The 21,001-nt window shown below is 46.5% G+C and overlaps 1 protein-coding gene across 1 annotated transcript in view; it reads left to right on the top strand.

Moving 5' to 3' along the window:
* CRB1 (crumbs cell polarity complex component 1) overlaps positions 1 to 21,001 on the top strand; it is an 829,565-nt gene that overhangs the window by 583,928 nt on the left and 224,636 nt on the right. Inside the window, exon 6 of the mRNA XM_069232126.1 lies at positions 7,510 to 8,463. Coding sequence (XP_069088227.1) covers positions 7,510 to 8,463 — 954 coding nt within the window. The remainder of the gene's footprint in view (positions 1 to 7,509; positions 8,464 to 21,001) is intronic.

Below are 21,001 nucleotides of genomic sequence, written 5' to 3'. Positions count from 1 at the left end.
CATGATATTGTGGCAACTACTGCAACGATGCTGCTGATCCCCCCTCCCCCCTTCAGTGTTTTCTTGTTGCTTTTTAGCTGGCTTTGAGAACAAAGTCTATGAACTTTGCTCTCCTCATCCATTTGGGGAGGAGAGCCACCAACCTGTCGTTTGTCTGCTCAACCTAAGTAAGATGGAAGCTTCAACATTCTTAAAGAAGTCTAGTAAATTGTTTCAAGGGACCATATCATCGAGCGCTGTGCTGGATCAGCCTGCAGCTGCAGCCGTGTCTGTTTTTTATGCGTTTGAGGTGTCATCCATATACCTCGGAAATCCTCAAGGTTAATACGTTAGACAGCACAAGGCCGAAACAGAGAGATTCAATCTCTGCTTACTGCTTTCGACTTCTACTGTCTGCATTAAAAATATTAATTCAGAAAAAGTTATATGTATGAACTTTAGACACCTCAAAAGCAAAAAACAGCTGTAGCTCTGCATGATACAGCTCCTTGGCCTGCACTTGTGAATTTGCACATTTTTAAATGTGTTTTTGCAAAAGTAGGTGATGTGCCATTTAGCTATTTTTCCTCATACACAAATAAAGATCTGATGTGTTTACCACTTAAGGTAATCGTGCTGGAAGTGGGATTACAAACGTAACTTCAGTATTTCTGGTCCCAACGTTATATTCAGTGGATTCATATTTGGCACTAAAATATTGTGCTACCGGTTTTAATTTTCTGACAATGTTTTTTATAGCCCGAACGTGTGCCCAGGGGCATTTGAGCACTTAAAAATAGAACTAAATGGTGTTATGCATTATTTCATATTATTTTTTGCCACTAATCGTAGGATGTTGAGAGGCGGCTGAGAGAAGAGCCTCGGTCCCCAAGACCCAAAGTGGACAGCTTTAGCCCTTAAGCCATATCTTCTCCCAAGTTTGTTGAAGAACTCTACAGCCCAGATTTAAAGGTACTGAGTCGGATTTGCTTACCTTTTTTTAACGCAGACCCAACGCAAAATCTTTTTAGGGATTTACAAACCAACGCAAATAAGAACAGCATTTGCAATGCAATGGGTCTCTCATTTGCTTGAGTTAGAGCTATTAGCATTATGAACTCCTAACCGGACTTTTCTTGCCATATAACTTGAAAATTGAAAGTAAAACAGTTTTACATAAGCAAGACGATTCATAGCGCCATGGCCACCATGAGCATCAGCGATAAGGAGAGACACAAAAGGAAAAAGAAGTTTGCTCACAGTCAAACTCATCCACAAAAGTGTAATTAGCCATGTAACAAGGATGGCAGCCAAGGCGGTAACAAGACCTCCACAATGAGGGACAAACGTAAACCATTTACCAATGTCAAGCAAAGGATTTTTGAAGGGCAAGCCCACGAATAAGTGATAGTGGTGGGTGTGAGGTGGGCCTTGTTAAAAGCCCAGCTACATACCAACAAGTCGGAAAAGCAGCGCATGCACCCTGCTAGGCTTTACCTAAAAAACTAATGCTAACCTGCACTAATTTCTGCTTTGCATTAGTCTGCAGCAAGGGGTGTTCCATGGGTGGCACATGGTCATTTCCATGCTGCCACCCTTGGTTTTTGATGCAAAACCCTTTCTACAAACAATAGTAGATATGGTTTTACGCTAAGAATTAACACCACTTGAAAGCACGTGTCAAAAGGAGAAATGCTTTAATTTTCTGTCTTTTCTAACTTTGCATGTGTTCTGCACTGTACAGCACACATCCAAAGTGTGAAAAGTTGTAAAATCAATCTGAGACTATAATGTTGTAGTAGGTTACCCTTCTAGCATAAAACCTATGCTAGACACACGCAGACATCTTTGCACTATGGGGCAAAGGTGTGTGCGTGGTGCTCTGCAGCATAATTCTGTGACGCCACTAGGGAGAGAAGATGATAGTGGCATATCTTTATAGATATGACCCTATCCTTCTCTCTCACGCAACTCAGTGTATCAACCCTGGGTGCTGCGCTGTGTTCTATGAGAGGTTTGTAAACCTGGGCCTACAGTTGGCACAAGTAGTGTATACACTACTCCACATTCATACCCTCCACTCATCTTACTGCTAAATAGAGGTGCTTGTCAATGTATCAGGCTGTTGATTACACTACAACAATCTCATGATACAATCCAGTCATGCTTACATAGCATGAGGCTTATGATGTGGTCTAGTGGCTATGTTCGGAATTTGTTCTGGCTTCTAATACCGGCCTCGGCCCCTGACAGAGAATCATGTGAATGTATGCAAACCCCTAACTCTGTCTCCTCGTGCCTAAAATGTAAATGGGGGCAATTATGCCGGTGCATAATTAAAACATGTAAATCCCCAGTTAACATGAACTGTCTCCTGCTACCCCCGGTAGGAGTCACCGATGAGTTTGTACTTGTTAAAAGTATTTTCGAAGTATTTCTTGAGTTATTTTGAGTAAGGGATTCCTGTTGAGTGATCTTACCATGTAACCCACACAGCAGTACTAGAAACCATATTTAGCAGAAAACAAGCTGTGTATATTTTCATATGTAATTACCATTCTCTATAAGGGATTTGCACATTACCTGCCGGTCAGCGACTGGTCGTGTAATACCCGGCATTGCGTAAGCAGGGTAATGAGTATTATGCTAATCCCTGCTGATCCAGTCAGTAGAACATGCACTGTGATGCTAAATCTGCTACCAGACATATGTGGGAAAAGCTAATCTAGCAAAAGGAGCTCACGCTCCTGGACACGGCTCAAACCCAGCTGAGGCAAAGCGCCCGGACCATGCAGCGGCTCTTCCTGCGGCGTGGCGGCCAACATGATGGGAGAGAGGCTGTGGTCCTACCTCATTGTAGCTACGATGTCTTCAGGTACTCTGTTTGTTGTTACAGAGCTCTAAAGCTCACTCATATACTGATGACTATGTCTGCATCTTGTTGATACAGTCTCAGGTCCTCTCAGATCCAGGCCATTTGTAGGGCTTTGTAATGTTCTTCCCCTCTAATACTGACAGGCCTTTGTTGAGTATCTCTGTGCGGCAGTAGGAAGCATATGGTCGCTCACTACTGGTTTAACTACAAATACTAGCCAGACGTTTGTGGGGTGAATGTGTGTTCAAACCGCGTGGGTAGAGGTAATGCAACAACATAACTTGAAAATTAGTTCTTGAGGCAGTGCTGGTCGATTTGCAGGGCACTACACAAAGCTGCCACTATTGTTCTTCTGGACAGATTTATCCCTCACATTGCCATAAGAAATCTTCACTCTGCAGCCGTCAACCTCCTACTCCTAACGTCTGCCAAGAAGGTGCTGAAAAGGTTGCTCCTTTCTTACCTGTCTTCCAGGGACCCTCCCTAATACACCCTTCCTTTCGAGAAACTCAGTGATCACACTCCTGAGACTTTTTTAAATAAAATAAAACAAGGCTCTTTATTAATTATTTGATGTGGAGGAAAATCAGAGCATTCCTTTAACATGGAGTGACCAGCTTTGGTGCAAGATTGGCAGGTCGAGGCCGAGTTTTCAGAATAACCCCTGATTATGAAGTTACGTTCACTGTAGTTTAATGATAGGTGCATTTATGTTAGATGAATAGTAGGAAATTCTATCATGGAGCGGTTCCTCCTAACCTGAATCAGGCACCCCTATTTGAATGGGAGAGGACAGCAATTTGGTAAGGAAATGAAAGACGAGTAATACAAAGGTAAGGCAAAGGGACAGCGATGAGGCAAGAAAATGTGGTAAGGAGCGGTAGCAGTGATGGGGTAAGGAAAGATGGCAGTAACCGGGGAAGGAAATGTGACAGTAATGGGGTAAAGAAAGGTAGCATTGAAGGGAGAAAGTAAAGTAGCAGTGTTGGGATAAAGTAAGATAGCAATGATGGATATGGAAATGGAACAATGATGGGGGAAGGACAGGTAGGAGTGACTGAGTAAGGAAAGGGAACAGTGATGGGATAAAGGTTAGCAGTGGTAGCAATGATTAGGTAAGGAAAGGTAGCAGGGAAAGGGTAAGGAAAGGTAGCAGTGATGGGGCAAGGACAGGGAACAGTGATAAGATAAAAGGGAGCAGTGATGGGTATGAACAGGTAGCATTGATGGGTAAGGGAAGGGAACAGTGATTGGATAAAGGGAGCAGTGATTGGGTAAGGAAAGGGAAGAGTGATAGGATAAAAGGGAGCCGTGATGGGTATGAAAAGGTAGCAGTGATGGGTAAGGGAAGGGACCAGTGATTGGGTAAGGAAAGGGAAAGGTAATGGGTATGGAAAAGTAACAGTGATGGAGAAATTAAAGGTATAATTTATGGGGTATGGAAAGGTAATAGTGACGATGAAAGAGTGCAATGATGGTGTGAGGAAAGAGAACAGTGAGCGGCAATTGGGTTAGAAAAAGTACTGTTGGTGGAGCAAAGAAATTGTGATGGGGCAGCTGTTGGGTGAGGAAGAGGAACAATATAAGCAAAAGTCTTGTAAGGGATATTCTTGTTTGGATTCTCCAGCTAGTAGTAAGGTGCTCCAGTCCCCATCCTGGTTGGTAGCAGCAAGCACGTTCCACAGTGGAGCTGGAGATGAAGATGTTTCTGATCTGGAGATGAAGATGCTTCTGATCGGCATGCATTAGACACCTTCTGGCTTGTGTACTAACGGAGAGTGTCAAACACAGGGTCATTGCTGTCAAATGAGGATTCCAGGCCAACCACGACTCTTTCTAAGACCTTGTAGGCCCCCCTGGTCTGAGAGTCTGTTATGTCAACAAGTGGCCTGCGGAAGTTGTTATTCTGTTGCGAGTGAGGGCAATACTCAGTGGGGTGAAACTGTGGAAATGAGAGACAGATAACAATTTATTTTTAAAATATATTTTATTAGAGTTTGGTTCGAACAGATAACCACTTTTCATATGAAAGGCTCGAACACAAGGCAAAAATGCAACATTAAAAAACGTGGAAGAAAGCAGTGCCTATAGTCAGAAAGACAGCTTGGTCAGATTAAAATCGTTTAATTGATAACCAAGAACCCAGAAAAGCTTCTTATGTTTTTCTGTGATCACGCTGACTCGCATGTAACGTCAGCAATTGACCCTCCGTCTCTTTTCGGAGATCCTTGGAGTGGGCACGATTCACAAACGTCTTGGCACATAGAACATTACATTTATTTAACAGTTTAATGACTCGGCCCCCAATCCACGGAGGCAGTCGTGTGTTGTACCACATGTAATAAAAAAGGAATAAAACACACTGACACCAACAAATTTAAGCATAAATGCAAATCTTCCTTAGTGCACAATTGGTGAACCAAGTGACCCTGATCCTTACACAGCATGTCAATACTAGTTTGTCTTCCTTGTGCGTTAAGCCCTCTTATGGCCATGGGGTCTGTGCATTGCTTAGGGTGATGCTTGTGTGGATTGTATTTCAGAGATGTAAATATGTACAACAGTTGTTTCCCCCTTCAGAAGACAAATCACTGCAGAAATAATGGGAACAACTGTATACTACACTGTCAGTACGACCAGTGTTTACTACTGACTTCCGGTGTGACCTGCAGTTTACAGATAAGGCCCTCCACATTGTCAACTACGTTTTATTTCCTTTTGAGGTCAATAAATTGAACGCCATTAGTACTGGTAATAACAACTGTAATGACAACACTAACGCCGAGCAAAAACTATGTAAAAACAAAATACTAACATTATTTCATTTAATAATCCTCTGCATGAACCTATTCACTTACGTCCTTTCGTCCCGCACCTACAGTCAATACATTGATCACGTTTTCTTCTTGAATTCACTTTCACCATGCGATCTTAAAGTAGGGGGGTTAGAAAGACAAACATGTAATTGTGATACTGTCAGTTTCAATTAAATGCAAACATGAAAAAAGAGGCCAGAAGGCACACGTGAAAGAACGAATTCACTCGTAATGATATTGAAGTTTTAGCTTGAAATATGTGTGGAAAACCAGATGGATTCATAACTTTAATGAGAATTGGTATACATCTGTGAAAAATGTTCCTAGAATTTCAGAAATTACTCAAATGTTATATGAAATCATCTGCAGCGCATTTTCGTATGGAAAACTCCCAACATTTTCTGAAAGTAGATATTGATAAAGATACTGTAGATTCTGCATGTAATTGTAAATGGTATTTATATAGCGCCATGGTATTTATATAGAGCTTACTACCCCTGTCACTGCATCGCATCACCTTGCAGCAAGTAGAATGCTACTGTGAAACCCAAGATAAGAGAGAAATAGTTGGCAGATTAGTATTTTTTTTTATTTTTCACATTAGCTGCGTTAGGTTTGTGGTCTTGATTTCGTCTGTGTTTAGTAGAGTTTAGGCTAGGGATAGAATGAGTGGAATGGATTTGAAAGTGGAAGCAGTAAGTTGTTGCTGTAAGTAGTGTTTTTTTCTGATTTCTATCCTGTGGATTCTTCACCTTTTGAATACTCTCAGTGCGCCAGAATCCAAAGGAAATCTTTTCTTTCTAGCTCTACACGTCGATGAGGACGTCACAATAGTACGGCTCCGCAAGCGACTCCATCTGACATCATCCGAGCCATAAAAAGTCCTTGCCAGCGTTCTAACGTCAGTTCCCTTTTTTCCATGCCTTCAACGCTAACGTTTTTTCTACCTCTCCTGTTTGTTACACTGTTTCGAGGTAGCTTTGTTGAAGTTTTCATTGTATAACAATGTCACTGCCGAAGAAGTTGGGTTTTAAGCTTTGTAGAGAGTGTGGAGGCCATATGTCAGTTATTGACCCGCACGAAGATTGTCTTTGGTGTCTCAGTTCCGACCACGATGTTGGGGGATGTTCTTCGTGCCTGCTAGTTGGGTGACATGACTTTAAAAAGAAGGTGAAAGTTTGAGGATGTTTGGGGGTTCTAGTAGTCAGTAAGGTTTGGGATGGATGAGTCAGAGAGCAGAGGGATGGGACAAAGTTGAAAAGAGGATTAATACCAAAAAAATGAAATTATCTTATACATATTTATGCACATGACACTTTGTAAGCTTTTAATGGCTGAAGAAACCTCCTCTATATGAATGTCCATATGTGCACAGAAGCAGCAATATTTACATGGCTGGTTGTGTACGTTTGGCTTTTGGTGAAGTATACAAACGTTTCATGATATTTCTTAACATTTTGGTGGCAGGCATAAATTTCCCTACATATATCATCTATATGTGCATAAAAGGAGCAATTATGACATTTTCTTATATACACATGTATGTTGTGGTGTAATGAGCAGATTGTGATGATACGATCACTTATTTAAAAAAAAAAAACACTTCAGCAGAAGGAGCTATATTTATGAATTTTAGGTCTTGTAGATGTCTAAACCTTTTGATTTTACAAAAAATGTATATATTATATACTTAATTTTAGGGGCTTTCAGTCAGCTCTCTTCATCCATTGGTCTGCTGTTGTGTCATTCAAGTTTTTCTTCCGCCCACTATACCATACTGCTTGGGACAGTGAGTCAGCTCACTTTCAACACTGACTAATATCATTTTGTAAATTGCAGGTATCCACTGTGAGGAGGACGTCAACGAATGTGACACAAGGCCTTGTCAACATGGTGGGACCTGTGAAAATTTGCCAGGAAGTTACACCTGTCACTGCCCTGTTGAAGGACAGGAGGGTATATTTTACGGTGGCTCAAACTGCACTGACATTCTCGTTGGTTGCACACAAGATAAATGCAAAAATAGCGGCGTCTGTTTTCCTCATCTGCAACATGGTGAACACGGCTACACATGCCGATGCATCCCTGGGTACACGGGACCGAACTGCGAAACAATGACAACGTTCTCCTTTGATGGCCGCAGTTTACTTAATGTCACCCGAACTGCAGATGTGGAAAAGGAAATACTTTATAACATTACACTGAGGTTTCAAACTGTGCAGCGTACAGCACTGATATTTCACCGAGGGACTGTAGAAACATTTCTAAAGCTGGAGCTTCGGAATGGCTATTTATTCGTGTCCCTCTATGTCAACAAGCTGCTCAAGGCGCTCTTACATGTTGCGCAGAATGTCAGTGATGGAGAGTGGCATGCAGTCGAGGTTACCTTGGCTAGAGCTGTTACTCTCAAAGTACTTGACAGCGCTTGCATTGAAAAATGTGGAAACACATCTGCTGCCGCAGTGGCCGGTCTCCCACTGACGCCCGCCTTTCAGAACACATTTTTGGGGGCATTTTCAGCTGGTGGGATGAGTGATGAGACAGACCTTCAGACCGAAGATGCTCAACCTGAATCTTGGCTCGTCGGCTGCCTTCAGGATATTCATATCGATTCCAGCGTTACTACCCCGCTGGCCATATCCACCAAAGGATCGTTAAACGTCAAAACAGGATGTCACCGAGAGGAGCGGTGCGAAAGCCGTCCTTGTCAAAATAGGGGACGCTGCGTCAACTTGTGGCTGAGTTATCAGTGTGATTGCCATCGGCCCTACGAGGGGCCGGACTGCTCCAGAGGTAAGGAGAAGCTACATGCATTCCACTCCCTGACAGGGCTTACAAGATAGATTATGTTAGCTAAAGCAACAACATATAGCGTTATGATTGGTTTTGTTGGGAATCAGGCATATGACCTAAAACAACGAGGGAAAATTGATGAGAGGAAACATTAAATGTCATGTTTTCGCATGCCAGCAAAGGCAGTGATCTGGTTCCTGGAAACCAGCTGGTATTAAAATTCTATATGGGACGCAAAAGGTTGGGGCCGGATGTTTCCCAATGTTGTATTAACCTAGAATATGCTAAGTGCATTACTATATCGCCTTTCTCCCATTTGTATAGTCCTATAGCCAGTACTTAGTAGGTAAAAGAACTGCTGGGGCCTAATGTTTTTCTCCAAAACCCGCCGCTGGTGCTGATGAATGTCGGGAAGACCAAAAATCAATACTACTTAGTCCTGATTCCATTTCATGCCTTGTTCATCCACCAAAACACACTCATAGTCCCCTTATCTCATTCTTGCTGGTTCTTTTTAATCCATGCTTTCTACTGTTCTTGTTCCTTTCTCATCTTTATCTTCCTTCTTTTTCCTTTCTTCCTTTTCCCTCTTTCTCCCTCTCATGGGCCCCACCTGCAACCACGAGCTTAAGTTAAGCACTGCCCACAGAATAAATGTTCAATTTTTTTTTGCATTTCAAGTTTCTGACCATGATAAACACTTTACGAAACCTCTGAATACAAAACAAAGAATGCATATATATATTTGAATTATTAGTAAGTCCCTTGCAAAGTGGTATACCATATACCCGGGGCCTGTACTTCAAATGCTCCAAGTGGGCCCGCAACACTGATTGTGCCACTCTCATAAGTCGCCTTTCAAACCTGTCTCAGGCCTGCCATTGCGGGACCTGTGTGTGCCGTTTACTGCCACTTCTACTTGGCATTTAAAACTATTCGCCAAGCTTTAAACTCCCCTTTTATTACATATAAGTCACCTGTAAGGCAGGCCCTAAGTAACCCTAAGGGCATGGTGATATGTAAGTAAAAGGTAGTACACATACCTTTATGTTTTACATGTCCTGGTAGTGACAAACAGCCTATTTCATTTTTCACTACTTTGAGGTCTACTCCTCTCATAGGGAGCATTACAAATTCCTTAATATACTTCTAAGCTGTAATTCCTGATTAGAAAGGAGTTGCTTTGTCATTTTCATGTCTTTACTGGTGACGTCGGATTTAACATTACTATTTTAGAAATGCCACTTTTAGAAAATGCAAAAAGAACAATTGATGGACGGAATGCTGAACAATGTCAAACATTCACCCTCAGTACAGAGATCTGGGCCTAAATCCATAATTTATTTTGCACACCATGCCATTCCAGTTCGGAACCAACCATATTCAAATCTGTCTTAACCCTGCTCCCCATGGAAAAACAGTACAGCCTGAACTGCCAGGCCAGGTCCTCCCCGGACCAGAAACAAGCATCCTGGGACTGGTTTCGGGGTTTCACCCATCATCAGCCAGGCTAGCTTGACTCCAGTGGCATAGCGAGTATGGGACCTATGCCTGGGCATACCTGTCCCACTTGGGGCAACACATTGAAAAAGAACAATTGCTGGACAAAATGCTGAACCATGCCAAACATTCATACTCATTACAGAGATCCTGGCCTAAATCCATATTTTTTTGCGCACCATGCCATTCCATTCTTAACCCAACCATATGCAAATCAATCTTAACCCTGCTCCCCAAGGAAACAGTCCAGCCTGAGCTGCCAGGCCAGGTCCTCCTTGGACCAGAAACAAGCATCCTGGGACTGGTTTTGGGGTATAACGCTTCATCAGCCAGGCTAGCTTGACTCCAGTGGCATGGTGAGCACGGCACGCTTATCTGGGCATACTCATCCCACTAAGGGCAACAAATGCAAAAAAGAACAATTGATGGGCGTAATGCTGAACCATGCCACACATTCATCCCCATCACAGAGGTCCTGGGCTAAATCCATCGTTTTTTTGTGCAGCATGCCATTCCATTTTGAACCCAACTATATGCAAATCAATCTAAACCCTGCTCCACAAGGAAACAGTCCAGCCCGAGCTGCCAGGCCAGGTCCTCCTTGGACCAGAAACAAGCATCCTGGGACTGGTTTTGAGGTATAACGCTTCATCAGCCAGGCTAGCTTGACTCCAGTGGCATGGCAAGCACAGCACCCTTATCTGGGCATACTCGTCCCACTTAGGGCAATAAATGCAAAAAGAACAATTGATGGGCGTAATGCTGAACCATGCCAAACATTAATCCCCATTACAGAAGTCCTGGCCTAAATCCATCGTTTTTTTGTGCAACATGCCATTCTATTTTGAACCCAACCATATGCAAATCAATCTTAACCCTGCTCCCCAAGGAAACAGTCCAGCCCAAGCTGCCAGGCCAGGTCCTCCTTGGACCAGAAACAAGCATCCTGGGACTGGTTTTGGGGTATAACCCTTCATCAGCCAGGCTAGCTTGACTCCAGTGGCATGGCGAGCACGGCACCCTCATCTGGGCCTACTCGTCCTACTTAGGGCAACAAATGCAAAAAGAACAATTGATGGGCGTAATGCTGAGCCATGCCAAACATTCATCCCCATTACAGAGATCCAGGCCTAAATCCATTGTTTTTTAGAACACCATGCTATTCCATTTTGAACCCAACCATATGCAAATCAATCTTAACCCTGCTCCCCAAGGAAACAGTCCAGCCCAAGCTGCCAGACCAGGTCCTCCTTGGACCAGAAACAAGTATCCTGGGACTGGTTTTGGGGTATAACGCTTCGTTAGCCAGGCTAGCTTGACTCCAGTGATTTGGCGAGCACGGCACCCTCATCTGGGCATACTCGTCCCACTTAGGACAACAAATGCAAAAAGAACAATTGATGGGCGTAAAGCTGAACAATGTCAAACATTCATCTCCAGTACAGAAATCTGGGCCTAAATCCATTGCTTTTTTTGTGCACAATGCCATTCCAGTTTGGACCCAACCATATGCAAATCAGTCTTGACCCTGCTCTCCATGGAAGCAGTCCAGCCAGAACTGTCATGCCAGGTCCTCCCTGAAACAGAAACAAGCATCCTGGGACTAGTTTTGGGGTATCATCCCTCATCAGAGAGGATAGCTTGAATCCAGTGGCATGGCAAGCACAGACCCACTTCTGAACATATACGTCCCACTTTGGGCAACATTCACCCTCAGATCTGGGGGTGAATGTTTGCTTTCTTCAGCATTCTGTCCATCATCTGTTCTTTTCCCTTTTGTCACCCTAAGTGGCATCCATGGCGTGTGTGGTCACGCAGACACACTCAGGCAATCCCATCATCTCCATGTGCGACATGAGGTCTTCTTCCCTCCTGGTAATGTGCTCCAGGTTATTGGCTAACAGACAATATAAAGATATTACAGTGCTCACAGAAACTTTCAGAGAGCCTGAGACCTCCCCCACACTCAAAGGGAACCAGAACCACCGCTCGATGGCTCTCACGATTGTCAGTGATTGCGACTTGGTGGAATGCGTTTGGTAGGGCTCTGCAGACACCAGCTGACACTTGACAGTTGTCATGCTGGCTCCTGTGTCTTGCAGAGGCTCCATCTGTTAGTTACCCATTATTAGTGACCCACCCAGTTGACACTTGACAGTTGTCATGCTGGCTCCTGTGTCTCACAGAACTTCCACCCATTGCCCATCATTGGTGACCCATCTCCTATACTTTGTAGTATTGGCGGGCATGTGGGCTTTTGGATCCATTTCTCTATCCTCCAGGGACACTAGGCTTACTTCTATCTGTTCCCTACAACTATCTGGGACTACCTCCTTCCCGAGAGCTACACTCACCAACCCAGGTGTCTGGCCACCAGTGGGAAGCTTTGCCTCCTTGGGATATTTGGAGTCGCCCTTAGAGTACCCATACTTGTAGCACTTTGTGCATCTGGGACTGGTTAACACTGTTGCCTTGGGAATTATTTTGGGGCCCTTTTGAGAACTACATTTCCCTACCCCACTTTCTTCTCTTGGGAAACCTGACCACCTTTGTGGATGTCCCCCCACAGATACCTTTTTGGACACTGGCACTAGCCCAGAGGTCTGCCTCCTCAGCAAGCTTCCCGGGGACAGTCAGCTTACTGTCAACTAGGTGCTGGTGCAAGTCCGTAAAACAGACACTGAGCATGTGTTCACTCATGATTAAATTTTACAACCCAGCATAATCATTAACTTTCCTGCCCCTCACCCAATCGTTCAATCCCCAGCAAAGTAATCAATCAAATCTACCCACTATTGGTTGGGGAGCTTCTGACTGTCCCTGAATCTTAGGCGATACTTCTCAGGAGTCAGTCCAAATTTGGCAAGTAAGATAGCTTACATGGGAGTGTACTTGGTTTGGTCCCCAACCTCTAATGTTAGAATTGTGTCCCTCCCAAGTGTTGGCATGTGTTTCCACAGACCTGCCCCCCAGTGCTCTTCAGGGACCCTGTGTACCTTTAGTGCAACATCATAAGCAGAAAACCACTTACCAATGTCTTCTCCCACCACATAACTGGCCACCAAATCCTTGGGTATACAAACCTTCTTATCTCCATCAGGTACGGTATGTATGCTGCTGCCATCACGTCAGGAATCCGCCTGCCTGAACTTGATATACAGCTCTTTTAGACTCGGTTCATGAGCCAGAAGTAGTTTCTTCCCTGCCAAGGCTCTTTCAGCCTTTCTCTCCTTAGCCTCAATTTTGAGTTTTGCCAACTGCATCTGGAATTCTCCATCCTCTCTCCTCTCTTCTGGGGAAAGGTCATGGTTGAAGACAATATTTCCTGCCCTCACAGGGAGCTCAAATCCAGGGATGTCCCCTTCAACTGCTGCAGGCAGCTCCTCGGAAGAGCCATTCTCAGTCTCCTCCAATTCACCATTCTCTTGGGAGAAGGCCTCTGCCCAGGCCCTCAGCACCCTTTGAAAATCGACCTTATTGGTGGCTCCTTGGGCAGGTACCCCCATCTCCTTGCAGTATCTTTTCAACTGGTTAATTGTGTAATCATCCAGCTTGGCCAACTCAAACTCCATGGCTCCTCTTTTCAGAACCTGCTAGAGACATGATACATAGGATGGAAAAATGTAAAGGTGGGAAACAATTAAGGAAAAAAGCCTGAAATGGTCTTATATGTGGAAGGGGAGTTCACACCGAGCTATTGTATGGCACTGCACAAACAAGTTCTATCCTCACCGCTGATCGCCAGTGTTAGAAATTGGGTCTAGTTGGCAGAGATATGCACCCTGTCCAAGTAGAGACCACAATCCTAGTCAGAATAAGTCACAACACAACCTAAATTATCCTGTGCTCAAACTGTGGTAGCTTGGCATAGAGCGGACAGGCTTAACTTTGAAGGCAATGTGTAAAGTATTTGTGCAATAAGTCATACAATAACACAGTAAAAACACTACAAAAAGACTTCACACCAGGTTAGTAAAACATATTATTATTTTATAAATAAAACAGGACCAGAACGACAACAATCCAATGTGTAGAAATTGACAGATTAAATTTTAAAGAATAAATGCAAAATAGAGCTTAGAATCTAATATTGCTGTTAGGGGTTACTTTAGGTCACGCTGGACCAGTATAATGTCAAAGTTCGGGCTGACAGTGATGCAACGCAGGCTGGCTACAAGACCCACACAAGCTCGGGGAAACAAAGTACCTTTCTTGGTAGCAACAACGAGATGCGTGGTGAGATGTCGATCAGGTACTTGGAGAGATGGCAATGCATCGGTCTGTCCCAAGCAGCAATGGCTATGCTTCGGTTCCAAAGAGAAGCGCTGGAGCCGAGATGCATTGGTTCTGAACTGCACTGTGTCCAGTTTTCCCAAAAGTCAGAGGATGCGTCAATCTCCGTGGAGTGCAGCGCCAGCGAAGCGCAATTTAGATGCTTCAAGCTCTCGAGGCAATGTGGCGGTTCGAAGAGCAGTGCGCCGATTGTGCTCCCGCAAGCTGGTTGATGCACCGGCTTTGCTACTGCAGACAGGAAATGCGTTGATTTTTGTGATGCACGTCTCTGGGTTCGCTTCCAGTGAACCAGGCATAGAAGCTGGGATAGACATCTTGATGTCCCTGAGTCTCAAGCAACAGAAGGCAAACCAACAAACCTTTGGAGACTGCTTGGGGTGCAAGGCATAGTCCAACTAACCCTCAGCAGGTTCAGAGAGCAGCAGGGCAGTGCAGCAGAAAAGCAGTCCTTCCAGATAAGCAGTCCAGCAGAGTAACAGTCCATGTTGCAGCACATCATTTCTTCTGCCAGAGTCTAGTTGTAGGTCCAGAAGTGCTCGATTTGGTGGGGTCAGAGACCCTGTACTTATACCCGGTTGTGCCTTTTCTTTGTTTCAATGTTTTATTGGAACAAATCACAAATGCAATACCTAGCACCACTGCCACCAAGAAAATGACATTTGTTGCAGCTGTTGGAGGAACTTCAGCTACATAGTGGATCCATGGTTCTCCGGTGTGCAGAAGAGCACCCAAACCTCTGTGCGGTGAAAAGGCCTACTGCTCCTCCCTGGTGGGGGGACCCGGGAAAGACAGGCTGGCGATAAGGGGATCGGACAGAAAATGGGCAATAGTACACCACCTATATAAGTCAAATAGCCCCCATGCTTGGAGGGTGCGCACCCCACCAGCTCTGAACGGTTCAGATGGGATATGGGTCACCAGAGATTGAGTCCCAACAGTAAACAAATAAGACATCAAGACCCAGATGTAGGAGAAATGACTTACGGTGGGGTAGGAGGGGCAGAGGGACAGGTCATGGAATCGCAGCAGGCACCTATGGAGGGGTAGCTTTGTGCTGTTGCCGCTTGAGGGTCTACCGGCCTCTAGCACATGATTAGTTGAGTTCATGACAGTGTCTTTGCGCTTTGCCAAAAAGCAGTGATTACAGAGGAGGTAAGGGGATAGTACGGGAGGCTACAGATAGCTTGACCCTGTCGTGAGGAATAGGAATACAAGCTCTGGCTTTATAGACTTGTCGAGGTTGTGACTGAGGAAAAGAAGAGAAAGAGAGTGTCATGATGACAAAGATGAAGGAAATTAAAAGGGTCTGGAGGCAGGATTAGACATGGACATGGATGGTGTTAAAGAGGGAGTGGGGGCGACTAAGGAAAGGAGGGTAGCTGCCTGAGCCAGGGGGAGGGGATATCGGCAAAGAACCTAGATAGATTGGGTTCAATCAATCAGTCAATCAATCAGTTTTTGTATAGCGCAACTACTGACCCGTGAGGGTCTCAAGGCGTTGGTGGGGGTCTGAGCCTCATACGAAGAGCCATGTTTTGAGGGTCTTCCTGAAGATAGTGAGAGATGGGCTTTGTCTTAGCTGCGTGGGCAGGTTGTTCAGGCTCTTAGCTGTGAGGTATGTGAAAGATCTTCCTCTGGCGGTGGCATTCCGGATGCGTAGGTTGGTAGCTAGTACCTGCTTTTTGGAGCAGTGGGGTCTCGTGGGGTTATGGAAGGAGATGCAATGGTTCAGGTAGGCCAGTCCGATGTTGTGCAGGGCCTTGTAGGTGTTGGTGAGTAGTTTGAAGTTGATTCGCTTCTCTATTGGGAGCCAATGGAGGGTCCTCACGGTTTTGAGAGCTATGTTCTTGGGGGGGAGGTTCAGGACAAGTCTTTCAACAGCATTTTGGATGAGTTGTAGTTTCCTGATGTTCTTTGTGGTGGTGCCGGCGTAGAGTGTGTTGCCATAGTTAAGCTTGCTAGCAACTAAGGGGTGGGTGATTATTTTGCAGCAGTCGCCGGGATCCATTTGAAGATTTTGCGGAGGGTGTGCCACCATGAAGAGTTGACTGCGTTTACCTCTCAGGTCATAGAGAGGGAGGAGTGGAGGTTGATTCCCAGGTTCAGGGCGTGGTCAGTCAGAATAGGTGATGCGCTGAGCGATGTGGGCCACCAGGAGTCCTCCTAGGCTGAGGTGGAGTTTCCGAAGATGATGAGCCCGGTTTGTCCAGGTTAGGCATGAGGCAGCTCTCCCTCATCTAGGCAGCGACGGTTTCATCCCAGTGTGAAAGTTCCTCTTAGCTTTGTCTGGGTCTTCAGTGAGGGATATGATGATTTGTGGGTCATCGGCGTATGACACGATGTTCATTTCGTGGTCTCTGATGATGGTTGCCAGCGGAGCCATACATATGTTGAAGAGCGTTGGGCTCAGGGAGGGTCCCTGCGGGACTTTGCAGCTAACTTCTGTTGGTTTGGATATGAAGGGTGGGAGCCTGACTTTCTGTGTTCTTCCATTGAGGAAAGATTGGATCCATTGCAAGGGTTTTCCATGGATTCCTGCGTCGTGGAGTCTGGTGCATAAGTTGCTGTGGGAGATCGCGTCGAAGGCTGCTGAGAGGTCAAGGAGTATGGGCACTGCGGTGTCCGTGGTCGAGGAGTGTGTGGATGTCATTGGTGGCTGCAAAAAGAGCTGTCTCCATGCTGTGGTTGCTGTGGAATCCAGACTGAGAGGTATCCAGAAAGTTGTCCTTGAGGAATTGTCGCAGCTGTGAGTTTATGGCTTTTTCCACGATTTTGGCTGAGTAGGTAATCGGCAAGATGAGTCTGAAGCTCTTGAACTCTGATGGGTCGGTTGTGGGTTTCTTCAGGAGGGGGTGGACTTCGGTGTATTTCCAATCTTCGGGGAAGGTGACTGTTGTGATGGAGCAGCTTAGCGTCTTGCGAAGTTCGGGGGCGATGGATGCACTGACTGGGTCGTGGATGTGAGGACAGGAATCTGTTGGAGCTCCAGAGTGAATGCTGTTCATGACGATTTCAGTGTCTTCTGGGGTGAGTGTGGATCAGCTGTGGATGGTTTGGGTGGGTTCTGGAGGGCAGGGTAGTCGTAGGTTCTGACGCGGGGTGGGTTCTGCAGGATGAAGCTGTCATAGATATCCTTAATCTTCCAGTGGAAGAATGTGGCCATTTTGTCGCAGAGGTCTTGAGATGGGAGGATGTTAGTGGCTTTGGAGGGAGGATTGGTGAATTTGTTGATTACTGTGAAGAGTTCACTCGTGTTGTGTGGGGAGGTGTTGATGTGTTCGGAGTGTGGCTTTTTTAGCGTTCTAAAGCGTTGGTGATGTATGGCAAGGGCGGCTCTGAAAGAGGTGAGGTCAGTTTGGCGTTGAACCAGCTGGCTTTTTTTGGGATACGCTTGACTGAAGTTGATCTGAGGGGGGCTAAGGAGTTGGCACATTTGGTGATCCAGGAGTTGAGATTGCGTGCTATGGTGTTGGCATCGTCGGTGGGGGGCGGGGTGATCTGGCGAGGGTCGTGGTGTGTTGCTCGTCGGTGATTCCTTTCCATTTCCTGTGCGGGCCCTGGGGAAGCCGAGGCGGCTTTTGGGTGCAGTAATGGTGAAGTGTATGCAGTGATGGTCGGTCCAGTCCGGAGTGGAGGTATTCTTGAAGGTGATCCAGTTGCTTGAGGTAAAAATGGGTCTAGTGTGTGTCCTGCAGGGTGCATGAATGCAGTGATCAGTTGCTTGAGGGCGAGGGTGGCGAGATTGCGGAGTAGGATAGTGGTGTTTCGGTCCTCGAGGTGGAAATTCAAGTCCCCTAGGAGGAGGTATTCAGTGGACGCCAGGGTGTGGGGACTGGCGATGTCTATAAAGACGTCAATGAAGGCTTGGTGGTGGCCAGGTGGTCTGTGGACCAGACAGGGTGCCATGGAAGGAGGAGTTGTGAGTGGCATGGATCAGGAAGTGTATGTGTTCCATTGTGCTGCAGTGTTCCGCTGTGTTGACCATGATGCAGAGTGAGAACTTGTGTACAATGGCCAGTCCTCTGCCTGGACGGGAGGGTCTGTCCTTCCTTAGGAAGTTGTAGCTGTCTGGGATTGCGATGGCGATGTCCGGTGCGGAGGTAGGGTTGGTCCAGGTCTCGGTAAGGAAGGTGATGTCTGGATGGGTGGAGTCAGTCAGGTCCCATAGTTTGGTGGTGTGCTTGTGGAGGGAGCGTATATTCAAAAGGAGGCAGTTGATTAGGTTGTGGCAGGCGTCGGTGGTTTCAGGTTTCGGGTGTTCCGGTTGTCTGTTGAGGCTAAAACTGAGGCTGCAGTTCTGGCAGGAAAAAAAGGTCTGAGGGTGTCCTTAGGAGATGCGGTGCAGCAGACTCTGAGCCTTCTGGTGTTAAGGTGGAGGAGGGTCTTGACGTCGTAGTGGAGGGTGGCCAGACATGGCTCGTCAGAGATCCAGGGTTTCTGGAGCTGGGCGTGCTCCAGGCGCGGACGGGCACAGACGGGCTTTCCTTTGGTGCGTCTTTGGCATGCCAGCGGCGCATCTGCGCTGCAGCCACCATTAAGAAGGGAAGGGAGGTGGGTGGTCCAGTCAGCTGGAAGGCAGGAGGGCAGGAAAAGCGGTTCTCGGGGCAGGAAAGGGGGTGCCACAGGGGCAGCAGTGGCACTGGAGGGAGATGGGAGCAGAAAGACAGAAAAATAAGAGAAGAGACAGAAAAAAAAGAAAAAGAAAAAACAAAGTAAAAACAGAGGTAAAAGCAGGAGTAAGGAGAGACAGAGAGAGATGGGAGATACTTGTGGATGGCCACTAAGCCACCAGGGATGAAGTGCAGGCAGGAGCCTGTGGGTGGAGGAGGACCTCGAACTGAGAGTCAAGCAGACTCTCAGTTCATTCCCTGAGGCAGAGGCAGAGGTAGCAGCAGGAGGAGCTGGGGAGGGCAACAGACACTGGGCAGGATGTCAGTGGAGCGTGACTGAAGAGGAGCGGGGGGAAAGGCGTGTGGGTGGAACCAGGAGGAGGTAACAAGGTGGGGGGGAAGGGCCACAGGTAGGGGCAAAGAAGAAGCAGTTACTGATGCACCAACTGATGTTTCACTTGGTGTCCACCTAAGCCTGGAAAAAGGAAGCCCAAGTGTGGGAAAACATGGCTGCCTGGTCCTGCATATTGTAAATGACCCGCTCATACGACGCTGTTTGATACGTTGCCAACAGCCATTCCACATGCGTTAGGAATGTCGTAGCTCTTCAGTGTCAGAGGATGCAGAGTTTTGCCGTGGCAAGTGCCATGTGAAGAAGACGCGTTTGGGGGCACCTCAGGTCCGGAGAACCTGTAAAGTCATGGAGTAGTAGCGAGCGCGGGTAGCTGGTTCGTTAGTGGCAGTGATACTCGCAGTGTGCATCCCATCGCATCCCAGTAGTTGGTGACCGGACGACTTTAATTTAACAGGCGTTCAGTACCAGTCGTGGAGCATTTTAAAGAGGCAGAACTTAGTTCAGGCTTCACTCGCTCCATGATCACAGGCTTCTAACATATCTGCCAAATCTTCCTGGTCGAATTGTTAATGGAGCTTCAGCTGCCAGGAGGTACGGAGGCTGTGAAGAAGGGGTGGGGAGTAGAGGTGGCAGATCAAGAGAGCATTTATGTCGGACATCACGCCACGGTAGCATCCCCATTCGTGAAGATTAGAAGTTGACAGGGAGGGGGTCAAGGACCAGTAGTGGGGACTCAAGCGGCTAGTAAGGCAGTGTCATAGTTGAGAGTAGCGCCAGGCTTGCTGGACAGGAAGGTTGAATTCCTCTTGCAGTGTAGTAAAGGATTTCAGGTCTCCATCTGTCAGGACCTGTCCTATGTGTGCAATGCCAGCCGTTCATCATACATTCCAGTCCAGCATCTTCCTTCCAATCCTCAGCTTTGTTACCCCATAGCGGGGCTTGTTCATGGGGATAAGCATCCACCCCAAGTAGTTTGTGGTCGCGTTTCCAAGAATATATATAATGGCTGCCCTATCTCCATTGAGAGGGCTCATTCCCCTCGGACAATGCAACAAGGCCTGTTCCATTTGCAACCATTGCATTTCCTTCTGGGAAGTGTGTACGCCAGTTGGGCTCGGTGCAGCAAAAGTGCATACATCTCCACAGATGGTAAGCCTAATCCCCCAGAAGAGCGATGGGCCTGTAGCTTGGCTTTGGTTATACGGGGGCGGGCAGATCCCCAGAAGAAAGAGCATATGATCTTGTCTATCGAGCGCAGTAGAGGTAGGGGTGTCAGCAGAGGCAGCATACCCAGGACATAGGTAAAGCGGGGTATTGTTTCCATGTGTACTGCCTCTGCCCTCCCCCACAGTGAGAGGTCGAGCCTGGACCACTTGTCAAGGTTTAATTGTGGTCTTGCGATCAAGGAATCGATATTGTCCTGGACCATATTTCCCAGGCCTCTGCTGATAAGGATCCCTAAATATTTAAGACAAGAGGGTGTCGAGTGGATTGGTAGGCCTGCAATGGTCGAAATGGTGGTGACCCAGGAGATTGGCAATGCCTCGCTTTTGTCTCAGTTTACTTTATAGCCTGATAGGACTGCAAATGCCATGAGGATGCCTTGTAGGCATGGGAGGGAGCACAGATGATCCTTAAGTGTAAGGAGGATGTCGTCCGCGTATAGATATAGCGTGGAAGCACCGCCTGATACCGGGATTCCTGATATCTCTGGGGTTTGACGAATCTTGGTGGCTAAGGGTTCCATGGCCAGGAGAAACAATAGGGGTGACAGCGGGCA

This window comes from Pleurodeles waltl, chromosome 4_2 (genome assembly GCF_031143425.1).
Source record: "Pleurodeles waltl isolate 20211129_DDA chromosome 4_2, aPleWal1.hap1.20221129, whole genome shotgun sequence".
Classification (NCBI taxonomy): Eukaryota; Metazoa; Chordata; class Amphibia; order Caudata; family Salamandridae; genus Pleurodeles; species Pleurodeles waltl.
The sequence above is the reverse complement of the archived record's forward strand: the minus strand, read 5'-3'. Positions and strand labels throughout refer to the sequence as shown.